This window comes from Blennius ocellaris, assembly GCF_963422515.1.
Source record: "Blennius ocellaris genome assembly, chromosome: 8".
NCBI classification, from domain to species: Eukaryota; Metazoa; Chordata; class Actinopteri; order Blenniiformes; family Blenniidae; genus Blennius; species Blennius ocellaris.
The window spans coordinates 12,608,953-12,629,534 of record NC_137657.1 but is presented as its reverse complement, the minus strand read 5'-3'; the positions used below and the strand labels follow the sequence as shown (position 1 = coordinate 12,629,534).

The following is a 20,582-nucleotide window of genomic DNA, read 5'->3' as shown; positions in this document are numbered from 1 at the left end:
ATTGACTTTTGCCTTGTATTTTCTGACTCTGTGTGCTGAGTTGCTGCACTCATCCCTCTGCTGCTCTCTCATTCATCCCGACCTGACAACTTTCCTCCTCACTCTGACTGAAGAGTGCGAACAAGAAGAAGAAGAAGAAGAAGAAAAAGGAGAAGCAGAAGAAGAAGAAACCGGCGCACGTGACAATTTCCGGAATTCTATCTATTTATTAATTTTTATATTTATTTATTTATTTATTTATTTTGCCGCTGGTTTACCTGTCGCTTGGATCCAATATGAAATGTAAGTCATTTTATGACTGCAGGTTATTTTGATTTATGTTGTTTTTAATTATTCTTTTGCTGTGACATTAACATTTTGCTTTTTTTTTTTTTTTAAACTATGTGAAGTCACTTTATCGTCTAACCATTATTTTCTGAAGTAAATTTCATATCAAAAGATGTACATATGAAACTTTCCCTCTGGGTGAATCCCACACTGTTGCGCTTGGACAGGGAGCTCAGATGCTCCTGCAGTGTTATTTTGGCTGTAATTCTTGTGGTTCACCTGTAATTATCAAGCATTCATCATTTCGACACCACTGTGGTTCCCTTTTAATACTTAGTCTACCTTGTATTTGATCTTGAAAGGAAAAGAATGAATGAGCTTACTGTTACAGAGTTCACTTGGCTTGGTCTATATAATTTATACCACCAAAATCACGTACCTATCCAGTTGCAGGTGTGACAATCAGCAGCATTCATTGCCTTGCTTGTGGTAAAGAAGTGATGGGAGATATTCTGTGTCAAAGCAGGGCTTTTAATGATTTGCTGATTTGCATTCAGCCAGTGAAAACATGACTGCTGGCTGTGAGGCTCTTCAGGATTCCTCTTGCCAAGTCTGGAGCCATTGTTTATATTATGGTGCGATATCTTCCCTTGGAGCTGACAGTCGTGGCCTGAGGTCATTATCATTATGGCGAGATGACAGCGCCTCTCCACTAATTGCTTCCGTTTGGTTCTCCCCCTGCAGTGCTGCTGGACTCCTCCTCGTCGCTCCTCTTCTCGCTGCTATTGGCTCAGCTGCCGGTCTTCACGTCTGCCTCCCCGGTGCCACAACGGAGGCCCAGTGACATGGATAAACTGTCCAATCAGACCAAAAATCTAATGAAGCTCACCCAAGAACTGTTGGTAAGTGACGGTGTCGCCACCATCATTGCCAGTTAGCCATTGATTGGAAGCGAGGCTGATGACACCCTGAGCATCCTTTACTAATTGAATTGTTAGTGTTTGGGTGGAAGAGGGTGATGGTCTTTGCAACAGATATTGATCTTTGACTTTCAGGCTTACTTCTTAACTACTTTATTCTCTATTCTGTGTTGCTGAAATACCATTTGGCTGAACGAGTAGGTATTGTCAGGGCTCTGGAGGCTTGGTTTAAGCTGCTTTCGTTGATGACTGAAGGCTGGCTGGGGTCCATATACATGCTTAGATCAGGGCTGCAAACACCTCCGGGGAGATCTGACTGTGTGATCTCACTTTTAATCCACACTGAAATACACCAGGGGGAGGATGACTGACTCAGCAACCTCCTGATGTGCCTTGTCACCTTGCTGGTGGTGGTTGCAGGTGTTTCCTGGTCAGTGAAGTTGCAATGAAGGCGTCAGTGAAGGTGTAATGAAACAAATAGTCTTCCGATCCAAGATCGAGCTGCAAAACATGCCGTCTGTGAAATGAAAGCAAAGTGTATCATATAGCTGTTTACATAGAAACATGTTTGTGTTCTGCGGTGAGACAGAGGAAGTGCGTTGAGTGAGCTGGAGGAGTCTTTTGAAAATGAAACGTGAATAACATGTTTATTTGCCGACACATCTACCTTCATATGCTATTTTGTTGACAGTCAAGTGGGTAGGAAAATCAGATTCAGCCAAGATATGGATCCAGCTTGAGATTGTACATCAACACCGTGTTTTAACAGGTGAAAATGAAGTGGGATCATATCTCTGGATCTTTGGTTACACATGACTGATGTTCTATTTTTGCTTCATGCAAATCCTTGAACTCTTTTGTTCATCGGATAAAATCAAAATTGGCCACATACTCTCTCTAGTCTTGGTAAGGAGATAACGCACGCGCGTGTGTGTGTGTGTGTGTGTGTGTGTGTGTGTGTGTGTGTGTGTGTGTGTGTGTGTGTGTGTGTGTGTGTGTGTGTGTGTGTGTTGGTTCACCACGCTGTGTAGTAGCAATATAACCTGGAAACCAGATGTGAACGAGCCATGATTATCAAAGGCCGTCGGAAACGGCAACATACAGTGTTCAGAAACATGGAGGATTTATTTTCATTTCATTTTTGTCATTTTTGTGAGGATTTCCTCTAAAGAGAGGGCAACCTTGGGAAAGATATATAGAATGGGAATCCATGGAAAGTCCCTGTGAACAGGCAATGAAATTGATGCTTTAAAGAGAAACGTCTGCCTGTGATTTCCAGCACGACGATGTATATGTGTGTGTGTGTGAGTCCATGTCTGTTTTGCATGCATACAGTTTTGGCTACCATTGTACGTTGTCATGCATTTCTACACATGCATTTTTATGGCAGTGGGTGTGAGTCGGTGCATTGATAGTTCTGTAAATAGAATTGCCATGGTAGTATAGGTGTGGTGTTTAGTGTTTTGCTTTTGGTCACCACAGCCAAGCGACTTGATAAAAATCAGAAAGAAAAAAAAAGATTTATCACATTCCAGTATTTGCATTCAGGAAGAAAATGGCTCAATGTTAACTTCTGTTCAGTGAGGTCATGGTCTGCGATGGAGGGAGCAAGAAAAAGGAGGATAAGAGAGGAGAATTAAAGGCTGACAAAGATGGAGTGAAAACCACAAGAGATGAAGAGATCAGAGAGCAAACTAGATGACAAGCCAGTGGTATATGTGTGTGCATGCATGCACATGTGCATGTGATGTTGCATGTGCTTGTGCACCTGGTATGAGACCGGAGGGGAGGGGGGGAGAGGGCATGGAGGAGAGGAGATGGGGAGGCAGTAAAGGATAAAGGGGCACAAAAGCGCAGAAGACAAAACATTGGCCGATAAACATAAGTGAGCTCTTATGAAAGGCAGCTGGAGAGACATCAGAAACAATGCAGTACAGTCATCTCTAAAAACATCAACACAAACAACTGGAGACAAACAACACGGTGAGGGGAAAAAACAGCGGGACAGGTTATGGAAGCATTAGGCGCAATCGACCTGTTTATACAAAAATCTGCCAGCATTCATCATCCTGATGTTGCTTATGTTGCTCTGCTGATTGGGAATGACGCATTCCACATCATTCGCCGACATTTGTTCCCACTGATTACCAACTTGGGTCCACATCTTTATCATTAAATTGTGTTATGGACGGTCACATCTGCACCTATCAGAGTGCCACAGACCTGCAATCAGGTTACTTATCCCCCTCTGCTGGTCATAATGAGCACTGCACGTTTTGTGTGGCCGAAGTTTACAACACAACTCGAGTTGGGCAGCAGGACTGCGTCATTCTGTCTTTTTATAGCTGTGACCCTGGAGTTTCCCTACAGCCCTGTGTTGTCTGTCCCACTTGGAGCTTTCTTAGTCACTGCATATGTTGTTATCCTCACTCCCAGCAGAAAACATCCTGTGGGTTCAGGTCATTTGCTCTTATTGTTGACATTCAGGGAGGCTGAATTTGGGTGAACTCACACTGACCCAATCAACCACACTCCCCTCAGTAAGAGCTTCTGTCTCTAAGCAGAGAAAACAGCCACCCAATCAAGGTGCTAGAGTAATACTTTCCTCGTGTTGCCGTGACTTGTCTTGGGATGAGTAAAATTGCGCTGATGCAAATTACTAACGGGCTGTTCCGTGCCTTGTTTTTTTATTATTTTCTTTCTTTCTTTCAGAGGGAGCATGCATTTGACTCAGACGTGGAGCCCCACAGGTTCACATCCCTGCCAGAAATGAGCAACAGATCAGCCAATGACCTCAGCAATCTTGAGGTAATGCTCCGATAAACTATTTGTGTGTATGTCCCTGCACGTGAAACGAGAAAGGGTGGCCTGTTTGTACCCGTTACATGTTGCCACACCCATGCACATTCTCAAAAGTATGTCTGTGTTGTTTCCAGCTGAAGCCCACACTCTCTAAGCTCCATGCTGACCTGAAGCTGTACGAGCACCACTTTGAGTGGCTGAACAGGGTCTCAAAGAAGCACCACCACCCTGCACTGCCCAAGCTGGTGGAGATGATCAAAGAAATGAAGTCTCTCATCACTCTGCTGCACCGTCAGGTAATAAACCTTCCATCTGATGTTTGGTGTTGTCATTGTTTCATCTTAGATTGTCAAATATGGGATTTGGCAGATAATGCAGCACAGTTACTTGCAAACAATTTGTATGCTTGTCCGTAATAGTGTTTTTTTGTTTTTTTTTATCTGACATGTTTGTTACCTCCTCCTCCACAGATGCTAAGAGTTGAAGCACCAAGGCTGACTCCCGCCACCCCCTCCCTCCCCCCGCACCTCCCGTACCAGTTTGATGTGCTGCAGTCAAGTCACGAGCTCCTTCAACATTTCAAGCTCTTCTGCGATTGGGCGTACAGAGCGTTCATCAGCCTCAAGCCCAAAGTTTCCGCAGTTCAATGATGATCTCTAACCTGGATGGCTTCGGAGCCAGCGAGGACACGTGGAGGTCCACCCGAGTGGAAACAGGACCATGTCAGTGTGCACTGTAATGAATAGCGTCCCTCGAGAACGCCTGCCTGTCAGCCAGTGACATTTGTTGAAGAATGTGTCTTTCCATCAGAGCCAATGGGGATGCACTATACTGCAGCCAGTTACTGCCATCCAAATACCTGCCAGTTTCACTCCAGCGATCATGTCACGATTACCCAAACTCTCTCCTAAAGGCCTTGTTCATGACCGTGTTATTTATGTATTTATTTATTTATTGACTGTTAGTAATTTATTTATTTTATTTATTTGAAGTTGTTAAATGTCACTATCACCTTTATTTCTGTACGAGGGTGAATTTTTTTGCCCACGTCTATGTATTTTTATTTCCTCTTGTGTCTCACTGATCATAAAAAAAAAAGAAAAAGAAAAAGAAAAACTCACAGTAGCACTTCCTGAACCTACAGCTCTGATAATGACTTCTGTTTAATACAATTCACTTTGTATTTGTGTACTTCTTCAGCCAAGACTTCTTTCAGTAGATGTAGCATACACTTGGGACAGCCAAGTTTCTTTTTACTCACTTTAACACGCAGTGCCCTTAATATAAACATTTTAAAAGATGTTATTTTTGACAGTTGAAAACGTGACACATATTAACATTGCAATTGATTACTAAATATATTTAATTCATCCGTAAATGTCAGGTCAGTAACCAAAGAAAACCGGATACTTTCTTTTGCACCACAGTTAGTTTTTGTTTTCATTGCCTGTTTCTCATGTTCTGCTTGAGGAGGCATATTTAACATTGTGGTGGAGTTGAATGAATGTGCCCTGTTGCTGAGCACTGATGGTCCTGATTAGATTCTTTGCACAAACTTGTTAGGATTAGCGTCTTGGGCTGATTTTGAACCTTTGCTTTGGGTAAAGAGTTTGTTGTTTTTAGTTAAACACCCAAAGCCTTAAAATACTATGTATTGTGACACTATGTTCTGTACAGGTGTACATAAATGTACAAGAATGTAAAATGTTGTATGCAGTGCTTTTGTGTATTTATGTTGTTTCTACAATGTAATGTAGATTACCTTACCAATTGTATCGCTATAATTTCTATTCATTCCTATTATAGTATGTGTCTCAGTATTGATTATTTATTTAAGTAACTTGGTGGAACTATTTATTTTGTGCTGCAGTGGAGCAAGTCTCCCATCTTTTTCTACTTTTATACAGTTTTTATTCTTTTTCATTATTATTTTAATAACATCATGATTAAATTATTGTTGAAACGTCAAGATTTCCTTTTTCTCACACTGATTGGCCTCAATGTGAAATATGTGCCTTAGTGAAATAAATACTACAAAATACACACGATGCATTTGACTATATTTTCATGCATGCCTAAACTGCAACTGTTTTAACATTTTCTTTATCTAGTTGTGATCAGTTATGATTTTAAAAAAAAGAAAAGGAAAGAATAAGATGAAAAATGGACTCACTGTCAAAATGTGGTTTGGTTTCACTCCAGTTTCAGGTCATTTCCATTTAATAATTTAATACCTCCTGAAATAGTATAAGAGAGTTTAAAAAGAATCTTTAAGTTCGACAAGTATCAACGAGCATTTATTTTTTTTGTTTAAACAAATGTGCACCTGTTTCTGTGCCAGTATTAGCCTTTAAATATACTTTTAAATATACATTTTGAATACAATCTTATGAATTACTATAAAAGCCTTCGGCCGCAACATACAAATGATGCAAACGTCGTGCTAAATTTGTATTTCCTCCCTATCATTTATATCCCGCTTTATAAAAATGTCAATCTGTCTGTTTCAGCTCGCGACCAATGAGAGTCGCTCATCTATTGTACCCGGCGGCCAATCAGCGTCGCGGTTCTTGGGAGGCGGCATCGGGCGGAGAGCTGCTGTTAGTCTGCGCTGTGTTTATTGTTAAGGTTGTGTGGATTAGCACTGCGGTACCCAGTTTCTTTTTCATAATATAAAAAAAAAACTGTCACCCCGTAAGATGATTTAAAGATGCGTGGTGAGTACTGCTCCGGCCCTCCGCGATCCTTTATCGAGCAGTTCTAACGGGGCTATTCTGCATTGAAGAGAGCACGATTAGCTTTAAAAGCAGGCCACCAACTGCTTCTGTTGATACTGTAAAATATTGTGTTTTGCGCGTGCTGCCTGCTGCCTCGCAGCGATGCCCAGTTACATTATAAAGTACTGTAATATGCAACTTAGCTTAGCTTGTAGCGCCTGTGTGTGTGTGTGTGTGTGTGTGTGTGTGTGTGTGTGTGTGTGTGTGTGTGTGTGTGTGTGTGTGTGTGTGTGTGTGTGTGTGTGTGTGTGTGTGTGTGTGTGTGTGTGTGTGTGTGTGTGTGTTGCCAGTCAGCACCGCACTGCGGGGACGGACAGAAACCCTCGACTGTCTCCAGTTTGACGGCCGGAGTGGAGACAGCAGGGGAAGGGAGGACCTGCTCGCACACCGGGCTGTGGGAGGGGCGGAGGGGATTTAAAGGGGGCATTCTTGACCAGGAGTTGACAAGTCCTAACATTGTTTGTTTTCCACTTTTGTGTGCCACACCTGTCCTAATCGCCCTCTGACAGCTGGTGTTTCCATTGGCTGACAGGGAAGGAATTCATCAAAGCCACAAGGAGAAAGTATGAATGAAGGGAGGCTCAAAGACAAAATCATGACACCGCACCGAAACTGATCCACACCCGCGTCCAAGGAAACCGCTCAGTTGCCTTCAACCCGGGTGCTGATCCTGTTATGGCTAACTCGGTGGCCCTGGTGGTCCAGGCAGAACTCCTACCACCTCAGTCCACGGCCTCCCTCTCTCCCTTCCCGTCCCTCCTGGGGTCAGGAGAAGATGGAGAAGACGACAATGACAGAGGGGAGCTGGCGGAGGGGGACAAGGGGGTGGTTGAGGGCGGAGATGAAGTGGTTCTAGATATGGTGGCTTCCTCTGTGGCGGGCCCAGCACAGCAGCCCGAGCAGTCGGACCATCCATTCCAGTGTCTGGACTGCGGCAAGAGCTTCAGGTGGTCGTCCAGGCTGACCCACCACCAGCGGAGCCACAACAATGAAAGACCCTACCGCTGCAACCTCTGCCCCAAGGCCTTCAAGGGCTCATCTGCTCTGCTCTACCACCAGCGGTACTCACAAAGATTTCTGTTGTTTTGAAAAAGTTTTCCCATCACATCACTGTACACAACAGTTATTAATAAATCATAAAGCCTGAACACGGTTCATGCACTGGACATTCCAAACCTGCATTAATATCGGTACACCGTCATAACGATCATCGTTCTACTATACACATCCACTGATGGTTTGTTTAAAAGTTAGCATGCATAAAATAAGAAAGAAAAAAATCCACCATTATAAATACACCTTTGCATCATTTGCCATTCCTCACAAAAATGTCTTGCAACAACTTCCAACTTCTTTTTTTGTGCCGTGTTATTTTACAAAAATAGATCTCCTATATTTATAAACGTTCTAAATCCCCTACCACGTTGGTTTTGAATATCTGGATTGCAAACGATTATTGTCTGCTTTCTGATTGTTTCTCTTAATATTTAGTAGCTACATACAAGAATTCTTCTGTCCTTCTGAATGGTTACTTTTATTTTTTGCAGGTCTCACTCGGGGGAGAAGCCCTATAAATGTCAGGACTGTGGAAAAGCTTTCAAACGCTCGTCTCTGCTCCAGGTGAATTCTCGAAACCCGTTGTGCTCTAATCAAAGCTTCTGTGTGCAAAAATGCTGTCAGGTGAGGCTGAATGAAATGCCTGTGTACGTCTCCAGGTCCACCAGAGTGTCCACACTGGAGTGCGTACCTTCTTGTGCCCCTATTGCCCTCTCACCTTTAAATGGAGCTCTCACTACCAGTACCACCTGCGCCAGCACACTGGGGAGTGCCCGTACCCGTGTGACACCTGCCCCAAAGCTTTCAAGAACTCGAGCAGTCTGCGGCGACACAAGAATGTCCATTTAGGCCTGAAGCCTTACACCTGCACCGTGTGCAACAAATCCTTCACTCAGTCCACCAACCTGAGGCAGCACATGCGGATACATACAGGCGAGAGGCCTTACGTCTGCGGGGAGTGCGGCCGCAGCTTCACGCATTCGTCTAACCTGGCCCTGCACAAGAACTCTCACTCCAACCCCAGTGGCACCGGCAAGGAGGGGAAGAGGCGAGAGGACCGGGGGAAGGGAAATGAGGTAGTGGAGGTGGTGGTCGGGACCGAGGAAGTGACATCGTCAATGTTGACAGACATGGTGGGTTTTGTGAGCCAGGAAGGAACTGATGGAGTCGGGGTGGGGATGGAAGAAGTATTCCTGTCAACCACCTCCTCTGGCCAAAACCCAAGTCTTCTCCCCCAGCTCACCCTCACCTCCTCTGGTGAGGACGTGTGCCGGTCCAGGGCCATCGGGACGGAGGTTCACCTGAGCACCGACACCGGGGCCAGCGTGCTGCTGTACAGCTGCGGAAGCTGCAGCCACACTTTTGGCACCCGGACCGAGCTCGAGGAGCACCAGGCTATTCACATGGCTCCCGGGGAGCATGGAGCCGGCGGAGAGGCGGGGCATGCGTCGGGAATGGAGGTCGGGGATGGGCTGGTGGGAGCTGGACACCTGCTGGCTGACTTTGAGGAGGTCGTCGAAACGACCACTGTGGCTGAAAGCGGACACACTACAGAAGTGCTCCTTGGATTAGCAGGGGGACCAGATGGCAGCAATACAGTAAGTGATATGATCATATATGTCCCTTCCTCCGTCCGTCTGCTGTACTACCTTGTCCAACTTAGGGTCAATTCAGCCATTTCCTTCTCACAAATCGATAATCCTCTATAGTCAAAGTGCACCTGGGCCTATTGAAGTTCATGTTTGCAATGTTATGGTGGAATATCACAAAGTACTGCCTGGTGTCATGGTTGCAACATCTGCCTGTCCCCTTAAGAGCCAGGAGCACTGGGACTTCTTCACGTTGCCCATGTATCGGCAGACTTGCCCAGTGCAGGAAGAGGCCGAGGGCCTGTCCACACGACAACGCTGTTTCATGTGACCGCGTCGTTTTTGGCCGATCATCCCAACAAGCCAGCATTTTAGGATCCCGAAAAACAGATTTATTCATTTTTTGAAAACGGATTCCAGAGTGGGGACAATTTGTAAAAACGCCGACACGGTTTTGAGGTGTGGATTGGTTAGACACATTTGCAGAAGACGACGATGTCATTGTCCCACTTCTCCCCCCGACATCAGCGACAACCATGGTTGTGCTGCAGTAGCTACTGATGCGAGTCGCTTCAAAAAGGAGACATGTTGGATTCCTCGTATATGCACATGTGATTCCTTGACCAACACACACCACCAACTAGTGGTTTAGCACACAAACCACAGCATTTTCAATATTTCTCGCATTACTCTCTATGGTCATTGTCATCAAAAAGTCGCCATGTGCACAAGCAACGTTTCTACTGAATGGTTCTTGTGTAATAAGGCGTTTAATTTCCTGGCGCATGAAGGTTGTAATGCGACGCCTCGGAGCTGCTGTTTAGTAAATAAACAGTGACTTTGGGACAGCTTACCTGCTGTTGAATACTAATTAGCTAAAGAAAATCATCAATGTAACACAGAAAAATGTCATCACTTCCATTTCCATACATCAATGTTTGCCTTGAAGATGCACATGTGAATCTCGCCATTCTCTGATTTTGCAGGTATCTATTACTCAGAGGAAAGACTCCTACAAACAGCCTGGAGGTGCTAATATAACTTTCAACACCTGATGTACTCAATGCATGTGTATTCCATTGATTGCATAACAGGCAATGGAGTGCACATTTACTGTGAGTCAGTCAGAGAAGTCAAATGGAAAAAAAAATCACAACTGCATCCGAATTGTTTATAATTTTAATTATAGCCTGACATATTTCATTGGTCAGCTTTGACAGATGTTTCTGCCTCTGGGTCAATGGAGGATAGTGTTAGTGCGTGGAATGGGCCTCTACTGGTAATCCCCAGGGTGAAACAAAAATAATAATTCACTCTGGCCATGTTGAGTTGTATAGTCTATACCTGTGTCATGGGTCAACATTGTCATTTTAGCTACACCTTATTTGGTTTACAGTTTTTTTTTTTTTTATACAACAATGAGGTGAATGAGTTCAGTGTGAAGGTATACATTTTATGGTATGCGTTGCTTTCTTTGGTTTGTCCGCAGAATGTCAGCACCACCCAGGCCCAGTTTGACCTGTTGCAGAGCTTCACTGAAGTGACTCAGAGCTCAGAGACCGTTCAGCCAGAGGCCAGAACCACATGGGCAGGGCTGTCATGTGGCTACTGCAATAAGACCTTTAAGACCAGTGGAGGCCTCAATAGACATGTGTCACTGGTGAGAGAGAAAGTTTTAACTTTTCTCCTTCCAATGCATTACATCTCTTGTCAGAAATGTGCCTTGGCTAAACAGAACTAACATGCATTCATGTCGAATCCGAACGCTATCTCCGATTGCGCCTCTCTCGTCTCTGCAGATGCACTCTCTTTCATCGCAGTCCCGCTCCCAGTTCAGCTGCTCCGCCTGCGACCGCTCGTTCCCCCTTCTCTCGTCGCTCCTCACACACCAACACTCCCACACTCCCGAGCAGCGTCTCCTGGCCGAGGCGGAGGCTGAGATAGTGTGCCCTCCATCCCTTTCCCTGTCTCTCCCCCTGCCCTCCTCCCCGAGCCAGGCGGACAAGCAGCAGGATGGCCAGAGGGAGATCCACGTCAGCATCATTACCGTTGGCGAGGAGCAAGATGAGCAGCCAACCAAACCGACCAAAGCCCAGAAAAAGACGGGATCCATCAAAAGCACTCCTGCCGGAGGTATGGATCAGGTGCACATAATAGAATGCGAGGGAAATGTAATCCATGCGTTCCACTATTGTGTTCTGTTTTACCATTGAAATGCAATTTTTCCTCAAATCACCATCCACACGTTTTCAGAGAGGCCATACCGCTGTTCAGAGTGCGGAAAAGCTTTCAAAGGCTCTTCAGGGTTAAAGTACCACATGAGGGATCACACTGGAGAGAGACCCTACCGCTGCACCGAGTGCGGCAAGAGCTTCAAGAGATCATCTCTACTTTCCATCCATCAGAGGGTAAGACTCAATTCTTCTAGGTTTAATGCCCAAATGAGAAGATCCCCATTCAGAAGCTCAATTTCACGATTTAGGTCGCTGTAAAAGTCGACGTTGCTTCAATTTACAAATCTTAGCTTTGAACTACTTAGTTTTTACGTCAGACAATTCGGAAAGGCACACAAGTCCCTCTGCTCCACGCAAATAACATACTTTGCAGGTGCAAATTGTCAACAAACAAGCATTGTGATCATAATATGCAATAATTGTATAGCAGTCTTCGCATAACTGACTCTACTGTATGTTGATGTTTACAAGTAATTGTTCCAAGTGTACTTGTAACTTTTTGCACTGAAATCACACATTGTAATGATCACAAGCACTAAGGCAGGCACCAGCTGTAGGTCAAAATCTTAAAAAAAAAAAAAAAAAAAGTGAAGTTTTTTTTTATTGTATGTATCTCTGCCTCACTCAGGTACATACAGGTGTAAGAGCATTCCAGTGCCCCCACTGCCCTCTCACTTTCAAATGGAGCTCCCACTACCAGTACCATTTGCGTCAGCACACAGGCGAGAGGCCATACGTGTGTAAAGAGTGTGGCAAGTCGTTCAAGAACACCAGCTGCCTGCGTCGTCACAGCCAGATGCACTCTGGGCTGCGGCCTCACATCTGCTCCGTTTGCTCAAAGTCTTTCTCCCAGACGTCGAATCTGAAGCAGGTCAGTGCGACCCGCAAAGGTGGAACTCATGGAGGTTTCTCGCTCGTTTACTTTTCAAATATCCACTTCATGAACCGTTGTAAGTTTGCCTTCCTTTCTTGTCGTTTGTCTTTGAGCAGCACGAACGTACGCACTCTGGCGAGAGGCCCTTCCAGTGCACCCACTGCAGCAAAAGTTTCACGCACTCGTCGAACCTTCAGCTTCACCTGCGCACACACTCTTCTCGCAAGGACTACAAATGCCCTTACTGCGCCAAGGAGTTTGTCATGCACTCGTACTTGCAGAGGCACATTCGTACGCACGGCAGCGGCGTTTCTCTATCCTGCCCTGACGGCGGAGGTAAAGACGGCGTGGCCGTGAAGGCCAACGTTGGAGGGGTGATGACCACCACGACTCTGCTCAACCCCATCACTTTGGAAGCCTCGGGCAACAATGGCAGCCTGATCGTTTCCCAGCCGGCACTTAATATCCCCCTAAACTCCTCGCAGAACTATTTCATGATTCAGACTGCCAGCGGTCTGCAGCTCATCCCTTTGTCGTCGCCTACGCCCACTCCTCCACCTCCACCTCCTCCTCCACCACCACCACCACCACCACCTCTGTCCCAGACGCAAAACTTCCTCCTCCTGCAGTGCCCATCTAACAATGGCAGCCAGTCCAGCTTAATTCTCGTCCCCACAGGAAATAACGCTCCTCCGGCTCCGGAGCCTCAGTCCCTCCCTGTGCTTCAGACTATCCAAGGATTCCAGCCGGTCCTAAACCAAACACAGACTCAGATAGCTCAGTTTCCAAGCGTATCACAGCAACAGCAGCCAACCAGGATCATAATAACTAACAATAACAACAATTCAAACACTCCTGTTGCCACACCACCACAAAACCTTTCAGCCAACTCCCTATTCACCAAGCCCATATTAGGGAAGAGCACACGGACAGCACGGGGCAGACGGGGTCGCAAGCCTAAAGTCACTCTCCAGAAATCTGCAACAGCTCCCGTCAGTCAGGCTGTAGGTGGAGTTGTTCCAGAAACAAACTGTAGCGTGACCAGCGGCTCCCTGACAGCCACCGCTGCCAGCGCCACCACAAAGTCAACGACTTCCGTCTCCATTGTTTCCAACTGCCCTCTGACAACATCGTGCGGCGCTGTCTCGACCCTTTCAACCTCCTTCGCCATTGCCCCCGCCGTGGACGGCTCAGGACCCCCAACACCTGTTGCCATGGTTACACCAGCGACCACAGGAGCCACAGGAGCGGATCCTGCGACTCCGGAAAGGAACCCTCAAACCACCGAGGAGCAAATTAGGACAGGGGAAGGAATGACTGGGAAACAGTTTGTGTTGTGTTTTGATGATGAGGGACAGACAAAGGAGGGGATGAATCTCGAGCAGGGCGGGGAGTCGTATGTGTTGCAGTTTGAAGGGAATGCATCTGGGGAGACGGCTGATGGAGGGCTGGGCGGAGAGAGAAAGTCACTCGTGTTGCAGTTCAAAACAGATGGGCAAGGTGAAGGAGAAAATGGGGGGGATAAGGAGAGGATGATGTCACTTCTGCATGAATGGGGTAGAGGGAAGCAGGGCGAGACACAGGCTGGAGGGGAGGGCGGCCAGGAAGAGTCGTATGTCCTTCACTTCCATACCGAAACGCAGGAAAGTGGTCCATCCGGGTCTACCTTCAGCCAAGGACAGGACAGCAGCCTGCAGCTTTCCTGCACACCCACTCAAACACTAGTACCACTTGATGGGCAGGAGGTGGTGTTTGAACTTGGGGGTGAGGCCAAGATGGAGCAGGAAACCGCTGAAGGTATGCAAATGATAGCTCTGATAGAGGGCGAAGGGGGAATGATGGAAGAACAAGGGGTAGGTTGCAATGCTGTGAGTGACACAGTCACTGAAGGTGGGGGAAGCATGGAAGGCATATTTCAGTTGGAAAACGGTGATGAAATTGTCATTATTGAGGTGAGCACCAGCAGCTTGAGGGAGGAACAAATGGAGCGAGGAGGCGATGGAGAGGTCCCACAAACCAGCGTGGTGAAATATCAAAGTGTACAAGCAGAAGCCAATGACAAGTCTGGAAAGGAAAACAACCCTGCAGACAATACAGAGGTACAACCATCAACTGAAGACACCCTAAGAAATGCAGCGATATCAAGCTCTAAAGAGTTGCAGTTCTCCAACTGAGTGTCGTGTCCATGGGAGAGTGTTGGTGTGAGTGAACGCTCCACTGTTTGAAGGATGTTTGTTAGCACTTTAGTACATCAGGTTCTCCTGAACCAAGGAGAGAACATGTATTTAGAGGAGTACTGTGTTGCAATGCCATGGTGCCACTTATTAGAAATGTTATACATTCAAATAGGCTGTACATGGACCTCAGAATATTCATATTAGTTTGAATGATACTGTCATTGGCAGTTTGTTTATTAAGTAAATATATGGTTTTGTGAATAAATATTGTACATGGCCTACTTTCTTCATAACACTATTAGTAAATAGTAATTAATTATTAATAAATCTCTTAATAACTTTAACCTCTTGTCTTTATTTTACAATACACACATTCTTGGTCAATTTACAGGGCCCAATTTACCTCAATTGCATTTTTTTCTTTTTTGAGGGAGACAACATCCAAGGGGGGCTTTCTCTGTGTAATTAGCATCTACTTATTTCTATAGTTCGAAATATGTACATGAGGCTAATGAAGAATTCATGTTATTTGGTTCCAAGTGTGAATGAGTACGTGTTTGTTTGACCAGTATATAAGATGAATCAATGGATGGGACCGATCTTTCAATTAGTAGATGTCTCAAAGTGATTAGTATTCAAATGGTGATTGCATAATTACCTCAATAACCATGGAAGATGTTGCAGGTGATTTCCAAGTTATAATAATTATGTTAGTAGATTATTTAAAAAAAAAAAAAAAGCATGAAAGCATTTCACGTAGTCCCAAGACTTCGTTGTTTTTAATTCCGTTTTTTTTTTTTTTTTTTTTTATTCATTCTGTGAAATGCTTTGGACGTTTATTATATATTCTGTCATCCGTATTTCTACAGTGTACAATCAGGTCATCGCACGCAGAAAGCGCCTTTTACGTTGGCTTTGCTATTCACGCAACGCTTGCGCAGTGCGGACTTTGCGTACGCAGATGGCGTAGATTGACATTCGAGACGTATTTACGGGACGCGGTTGCAGAGTACCTTTGAATCGAGAATTTCGCTCCTCTCGCCAAAAGTCTGCTCATGTTCCTGCACGCAAAACGTGCGGAACGCAAACGGCGTTTAAACGGAGACACAGAATAAGGTTTATTTGCCGTCTTTCTGCTTGAATTGAGCCGCACTGTTGCAGGAGGTAAGCTGAGGGCTGAGAGGAGCACTATGTCGGTTTATGTCTGCCTCGAGACCGCAGCACGTAGAAATAGAACCATATAAGGATTTGAACCAAAGGGGTTGCACCTTCGATTATCGCTATATTAAACGTGAAGCTTGAGCTAAATGCGACGTGACAGCGACGAATAACGGGTACACACACACACATGCAACAAATCCACCTAATCCCCATCTGTCTCTGTTGTTTGGAGCGACGCGTGGGTGTGTTGTTACACTGCTGGCTCATTGGGAATCAAACCGATACCGCAATGATGTGAACGCCGCACTGCTTAACTCTGGTGAGGGCAGCACAACTTTAAGTCTGTCAGTTGATTATTGTGATCTACACCCTACTCGAACCAAATGCAGGATTGAAAATGAGAATCAATGTTTATGGGTGGCATAGTTTGGTTGAAGTTTTAAAAAATCTGTGTCATTTCTGGAGGCAGAGAAGTGAATGTCTCTGGTACTTTGCACAGTTACTAGCTGCTGTAGGTCTGAGGGGTGGCAGTGGTCTGTCTATAGTGTGTCTATAGTCTGCCACCCTCACCACCAGCTGCAGGTCCTCCGTGCTCTCTTTGGTCCAGAAGTAGGTCAGGAGAGGTCCTCGTGGTTGAAATAGAAATTAATCAGGACAGGCGAAGGAGCTAAGCTTGCCTCACAGTCTCTGCTGTAAATAATTGTTGTCCAGGTGTGGCCAGTGGAGACGCTGACACCGAGAGTAATTTGAAGCTCTCTGCCGACTCTACAACTTCACTGTATCGTGGCAACAGAATGTTCAGTGTGCTTCCATTTCCTGGAGTTTACTATCAAGCCCACGGCCTTTGAGGTGTTGGCGTTGGGTATTGTGAATAACAGTGCACTTTCCTCCTGCCTCCAGTGAAGAGTAAGTCGTTGATGCTGGAGTAGAAACAGTATCTGAGCTCAAAGCCTGATCATGGTGAAGCTGGAGCTGGAGCAGGTGGTGATAAGGAGGATGAAGGAGGAAGACATTGAGGTGGTCAAGGCCCTCATTAAGGTTGGTACAACATACTCATGTAAAGCTTTGGTCAAGTTGACAGTGTGGTATTCTTATGGGTTTTGTGCATCCTGTGCATGTAAACACTGTATATATATATATATATATGTATATATATATATATATATATATATCTTGAACTTGGATTCATCTCTTTCCAGGAGGGCTGCGAGGGCACAGAAAACCGCCTCATTCTCCACATCCTCACTCGTCCCTTCTGCCTTTTCATCCTGGCTGTTTTCTCCTCAGTCCTGCGCTGCCTTGTCCACTCCTTTGTCCTCGCCCTCGCTATCCCCGTCTTCCTCCTGATTGTCTTCCTCAAGATCACCATGCCACGGTCGACCGGGGTTTTGGGTAGCAGTAAACCATACTGGGACTACGTGGGCAGCAGCTACAAAGGCACGCAGGATGAAACACTGCAGAATCTCTACTGCAAGATCAGTGGAAAAACTCCAGTAACCAAAAAGGTTTGATGCACGCTGTTAACACTCTGAACTATTTTTACTCAACTCGAGTGAGTGATCATCGCAGCCGTATAATGCGTATTCTGTACTTCAGCCAAGGCGGAGAATTGGCGCGAAAGACAAAGAGGCGTCGGCAGAAACGATCACCCCCGAAAGGGAGCAGGCAGCGGGCCACGTCTGGCTGGCGGACTGCGAAGGAGAGATCCCGGGCTGCATCTTCCGGGAGTGCGAGACGCGAGCCGGAATCAGGAGAATCTGCAGGGTGGTGACGAGCTGCTGGTACCGCAGGGAGGGCCTCGGCCGGCTGCTCGTGCAGAGTCTGGAGCAGAGGGAGCGAGAGAGCGGAGCACACAGAGTGTATGCACACGTCCCATTCCCCTCCAAGCTGGGGGAGGCCTTCTTTAAGAAACTGGGCTACCTGCAGCTGGGGCAGCAGGATAACGAAGAGGACTGTGATGAGATCGACCTGGAGGCTCCAGAGAGAGGGTTTTTGGGATACCCGCTCACCAAGGTGTTTTACAAAGACTTGTGATTGAGTGGTCGTGGCGTGGTCCTGTAACAACATAGACTATGAACCACTGCCTATGAAGACTATGAACCGCTTGTGTTTTTTTTGGTTGAATTCATAATTTATGGACTATTTGTGTTATTTATTCAAGTAGTTTTTTGCGTGTTGTTATTACTGCACATATGGCATTCATTTTATATCATCTAAGCCTTTGTTCATTATTTAATTATCTCAAAACAACTATCACAATTTCTGATGAAGTAAAATATTTATATAACGTCCAATGTCTTTCCTCAACTATTTCCTTTTTTTTTTTTTTTTTTTTTGAAGCCATTAAGTACATGTGTGTTTTTGCACGTGCCAGAGTGTGCGTGGGAGAGAGCGAATGCATTTTGTGTTTGTGAAACCATGCAGAGGTGTAGGAGTCGGCACGGTTACAGTATGGGACGTGTGTGTGGTCTAACAAACTGTATAACCTGTCTGCACACCTTCACATGGAGTTAGTGAGCCTGTGAGTCTGCAAAAAAAAAAACATGACAAGCCCCTTCTCCTCCCCTGTTTTTTGAATGTTCAGTTACTTTCTTGTTTGCTTGGTTTTATTATACTTAAAAACCGTCAGTAACCATTAGTGATCTGCACTGCATTAATTATTGTTTGAATATAATGCTGAACGGTTTTTAGAATAACTATTTACTGACTACTTTCATCATTTAAAAAAAAAACAAGGATGTGCTTCTCACTGTAAGCAACTTCATAGCTTTACTTTAAATACTACCAGAATTAATTGCTCATTTAAATTTGTGTAACAAAAAACTTGATTATTTCATGATACAATTGACAGTTGCTGTCCCAAAATCCTGAAGTATGGACTTGACTAACAATTACTTATTTCAATCCATCCTTCATTTGTCTGTGTGGCTTGCAGGTGAATGGCTGTTTGAGTGAGAGGAAATGTTCGCAGCCTTCCGCTTTGAGGCCAACCTGAGTATGGTTAGCCTTTCACGCTCGCCTTGTGAGTCAACCCTATGCTAACCACAGATTATATCGGTATCAATCTGACACAGAACAACACCACAGGAAGTTTGCACATCATTAATGGGTGTGGGAAGGAGACCTACTGTATCTCAGCTGATGGGAGGACAAAGATGGGCTTGTGCTGTGCTGCCGAAATCATGCAAGCCAAGCAAGTAGTGGAAAATCACTGTCCTTTTAATTAACTATAATGAAAAAGCTGAAACACCTAGTAACACAGCAGTGTTGTTACACGCACGTGTATGCGTGTAGTCAGGCCCGTTTTTGCCTCGTAAAAGCCGTGTTTTCTCTTGTGACACTTCTCGGTCATCATCGGGTTGTTTGCTCACTTTCAAAACCAGCAGACACCTGTAAGCTGGGCTCCGGCCCGCCTGTATCTGTAGCTATTATTGTTGTCAGGAAACAGATGTGAGTTCACACACTGGAAAGAAAGTCTGTTTGTGACTGTGGTCATATGCGTCTGCACGGTATGGCTGTGTGTGAGGGCGTGTGTGTGCATGTGTGTATGCGTGCATGCGCACCCATGTGCAGGGTGTGGGCGGGTGGGTTTCGGAAAATATGACTTGGCGTTTCTTACACCCAGTTTCTGCCCCTGACTACGGGTTAAATGCACATGTCTGGCCATACTGTACTACGGCAACACACACACACACACACACACACACACATACACACACACTTGCACCGAGTGCACGACAGGGTTGGCCGTGCATGTGAACGTTCATGTGTGTGACTGTGAGATGACCTTGGTCAACTGTGGTCAAACCCAGAGAGCTGGGTGGGAAGTGGTTACATATAGTTTGGCATGTGCTCAGCCTCTTGAAGTCCAGAAAAGACACATGCACATGAGATCAAATGTGCAGAGACATTAGGCTTAGTGCACTGTCAGAGTAATGCAATATGATGTGAGGTTGTTCAGAGCATGCAGACGCTCGCACACATGAATCACTCTGAATTTTGGGGCACCACACAATCATCAGATAAATTAGATAAATTAGTTCCAGATGAAGTATAACATATAGACTGTGTTAATGACATGCTCATACAGATGGCTGGGGCACACATATACACACACACACACACACACACACACACACACACACATGCACGCACACACTTACAGATGAGTTCCAAAAACAGCCACCCTGGGAAACGGTGAATTCCCCAAACCACAGAGTGCATGAGAGGGTGAGGGGAGGCATGGGAAAGCAGGATGCCTGCCTGCGCCGCCGCCGCGTGAGCAGACTGGGCCGCCGCTAAAACAGACAGCGCAAAGGAAAGACGAGAGCAAAATAATACACATTCTGATTTGGGACAGGAGGCATGACGGCATATGATTGTTCAAAGGGCTTATGAGTGCGATTTATCCACAAGCTGTGGTCGGTCAGCTGACCGGCAAGTCCGGCAGACACATTTGGCGAAGGAGGTCAGATACAATCCTACTCCCAGCCTGACACAGTTTGGGAAAACCCAGATCAGACGACAAAGTAAAGTGTCGGGGCGTCCGAGGTCTGGGAACACCTACGGCTCCACCAAATATCGGCACCCCTGAGAAGGTGGGACATCAGCTGATTGTAAAAATGGACATGGCAGGAAGCAGCAGTGGTGAGGCCGCTTGTAAATCAAGGTGAGAAGTTACCTTGAAGTTTTGTTTTGTTTTTTCCAATAATCTGGAAAAACCAA

At 45.6% G+C, this 20,582-nt stretch overlaps 3 protein-coding genes across 3 annotated transcripts; all 3 read left to right on the top strand.

Annotated features, from left to right (window-relative positions):
- Positions 1-254: 254 nt before the first annotated feature.
- Positions 255-4,639, top strand: il11a (interleukin 11a; the record flags this gene model as incomplete). The annotated part of the gene is made up of 5 exons (XM_080500481.1): positions 255-282; positions 1,012-1,169; positions 3,900-3,995; positions 4,124-4,285; positions 4,460-4,639. The coding sequence occupies exons 1-5, from the start codon at positions 276-278 to the stop codon at positions 4,637-4,639; spliced, it is 603 nt and encodes a 200-aa protein (XP_080356607.1). The 5' UTR covers positions 255-275.
- Positions 4,640-8,436: 3,797 nt separating this feature from the next.
- On the top strand, positions 8,437-17,191 carry znf628 (zinc finger protein 628; the record flags this gene model as incomplete). The annotated part of the gene is made up of 9 exons (XM_080500480.1): positions 8,437-8,446; positions 8,624-9,420; positions 10,901-11,071; positions 11,211-11,544; positions 11,665-11,819; positions 12,274-12,516; positions 12,636-14,316; positions 16,758-16,895; positions 17,057-17,191. The coding sequence occupies 8 exons, from the start codon at positions 8,437-8,439 to the stop codon at positions 16,784-16,786; spliced, it is 3,420 nt and encodes a 1,139-aa protein (XP_080356606.1). The 3' UTR covers positions 16,787-16,895; positions 17,057-17,191.
- Positions 16,815-17,891, top strand: nat14 (N-acetyltransferase 14 (GCN5-related, putative); the record flags this gene model as incomplete). The annotated part of the gene is made up of 3 exons (XM_080500479.1): positions 16,815-16,914; positions 17,145-17,362; positions 17,454-17,891. 3 exons carry the CDS (start codon positions 16,815-16,817, stop codon positions 17,889-17,891), a joined length of 756 nt encoding a protein of 251 aa, XP_080356605.1.
- Positions 17,892-20,582: the final 2,691 nt, after the last annotated feature.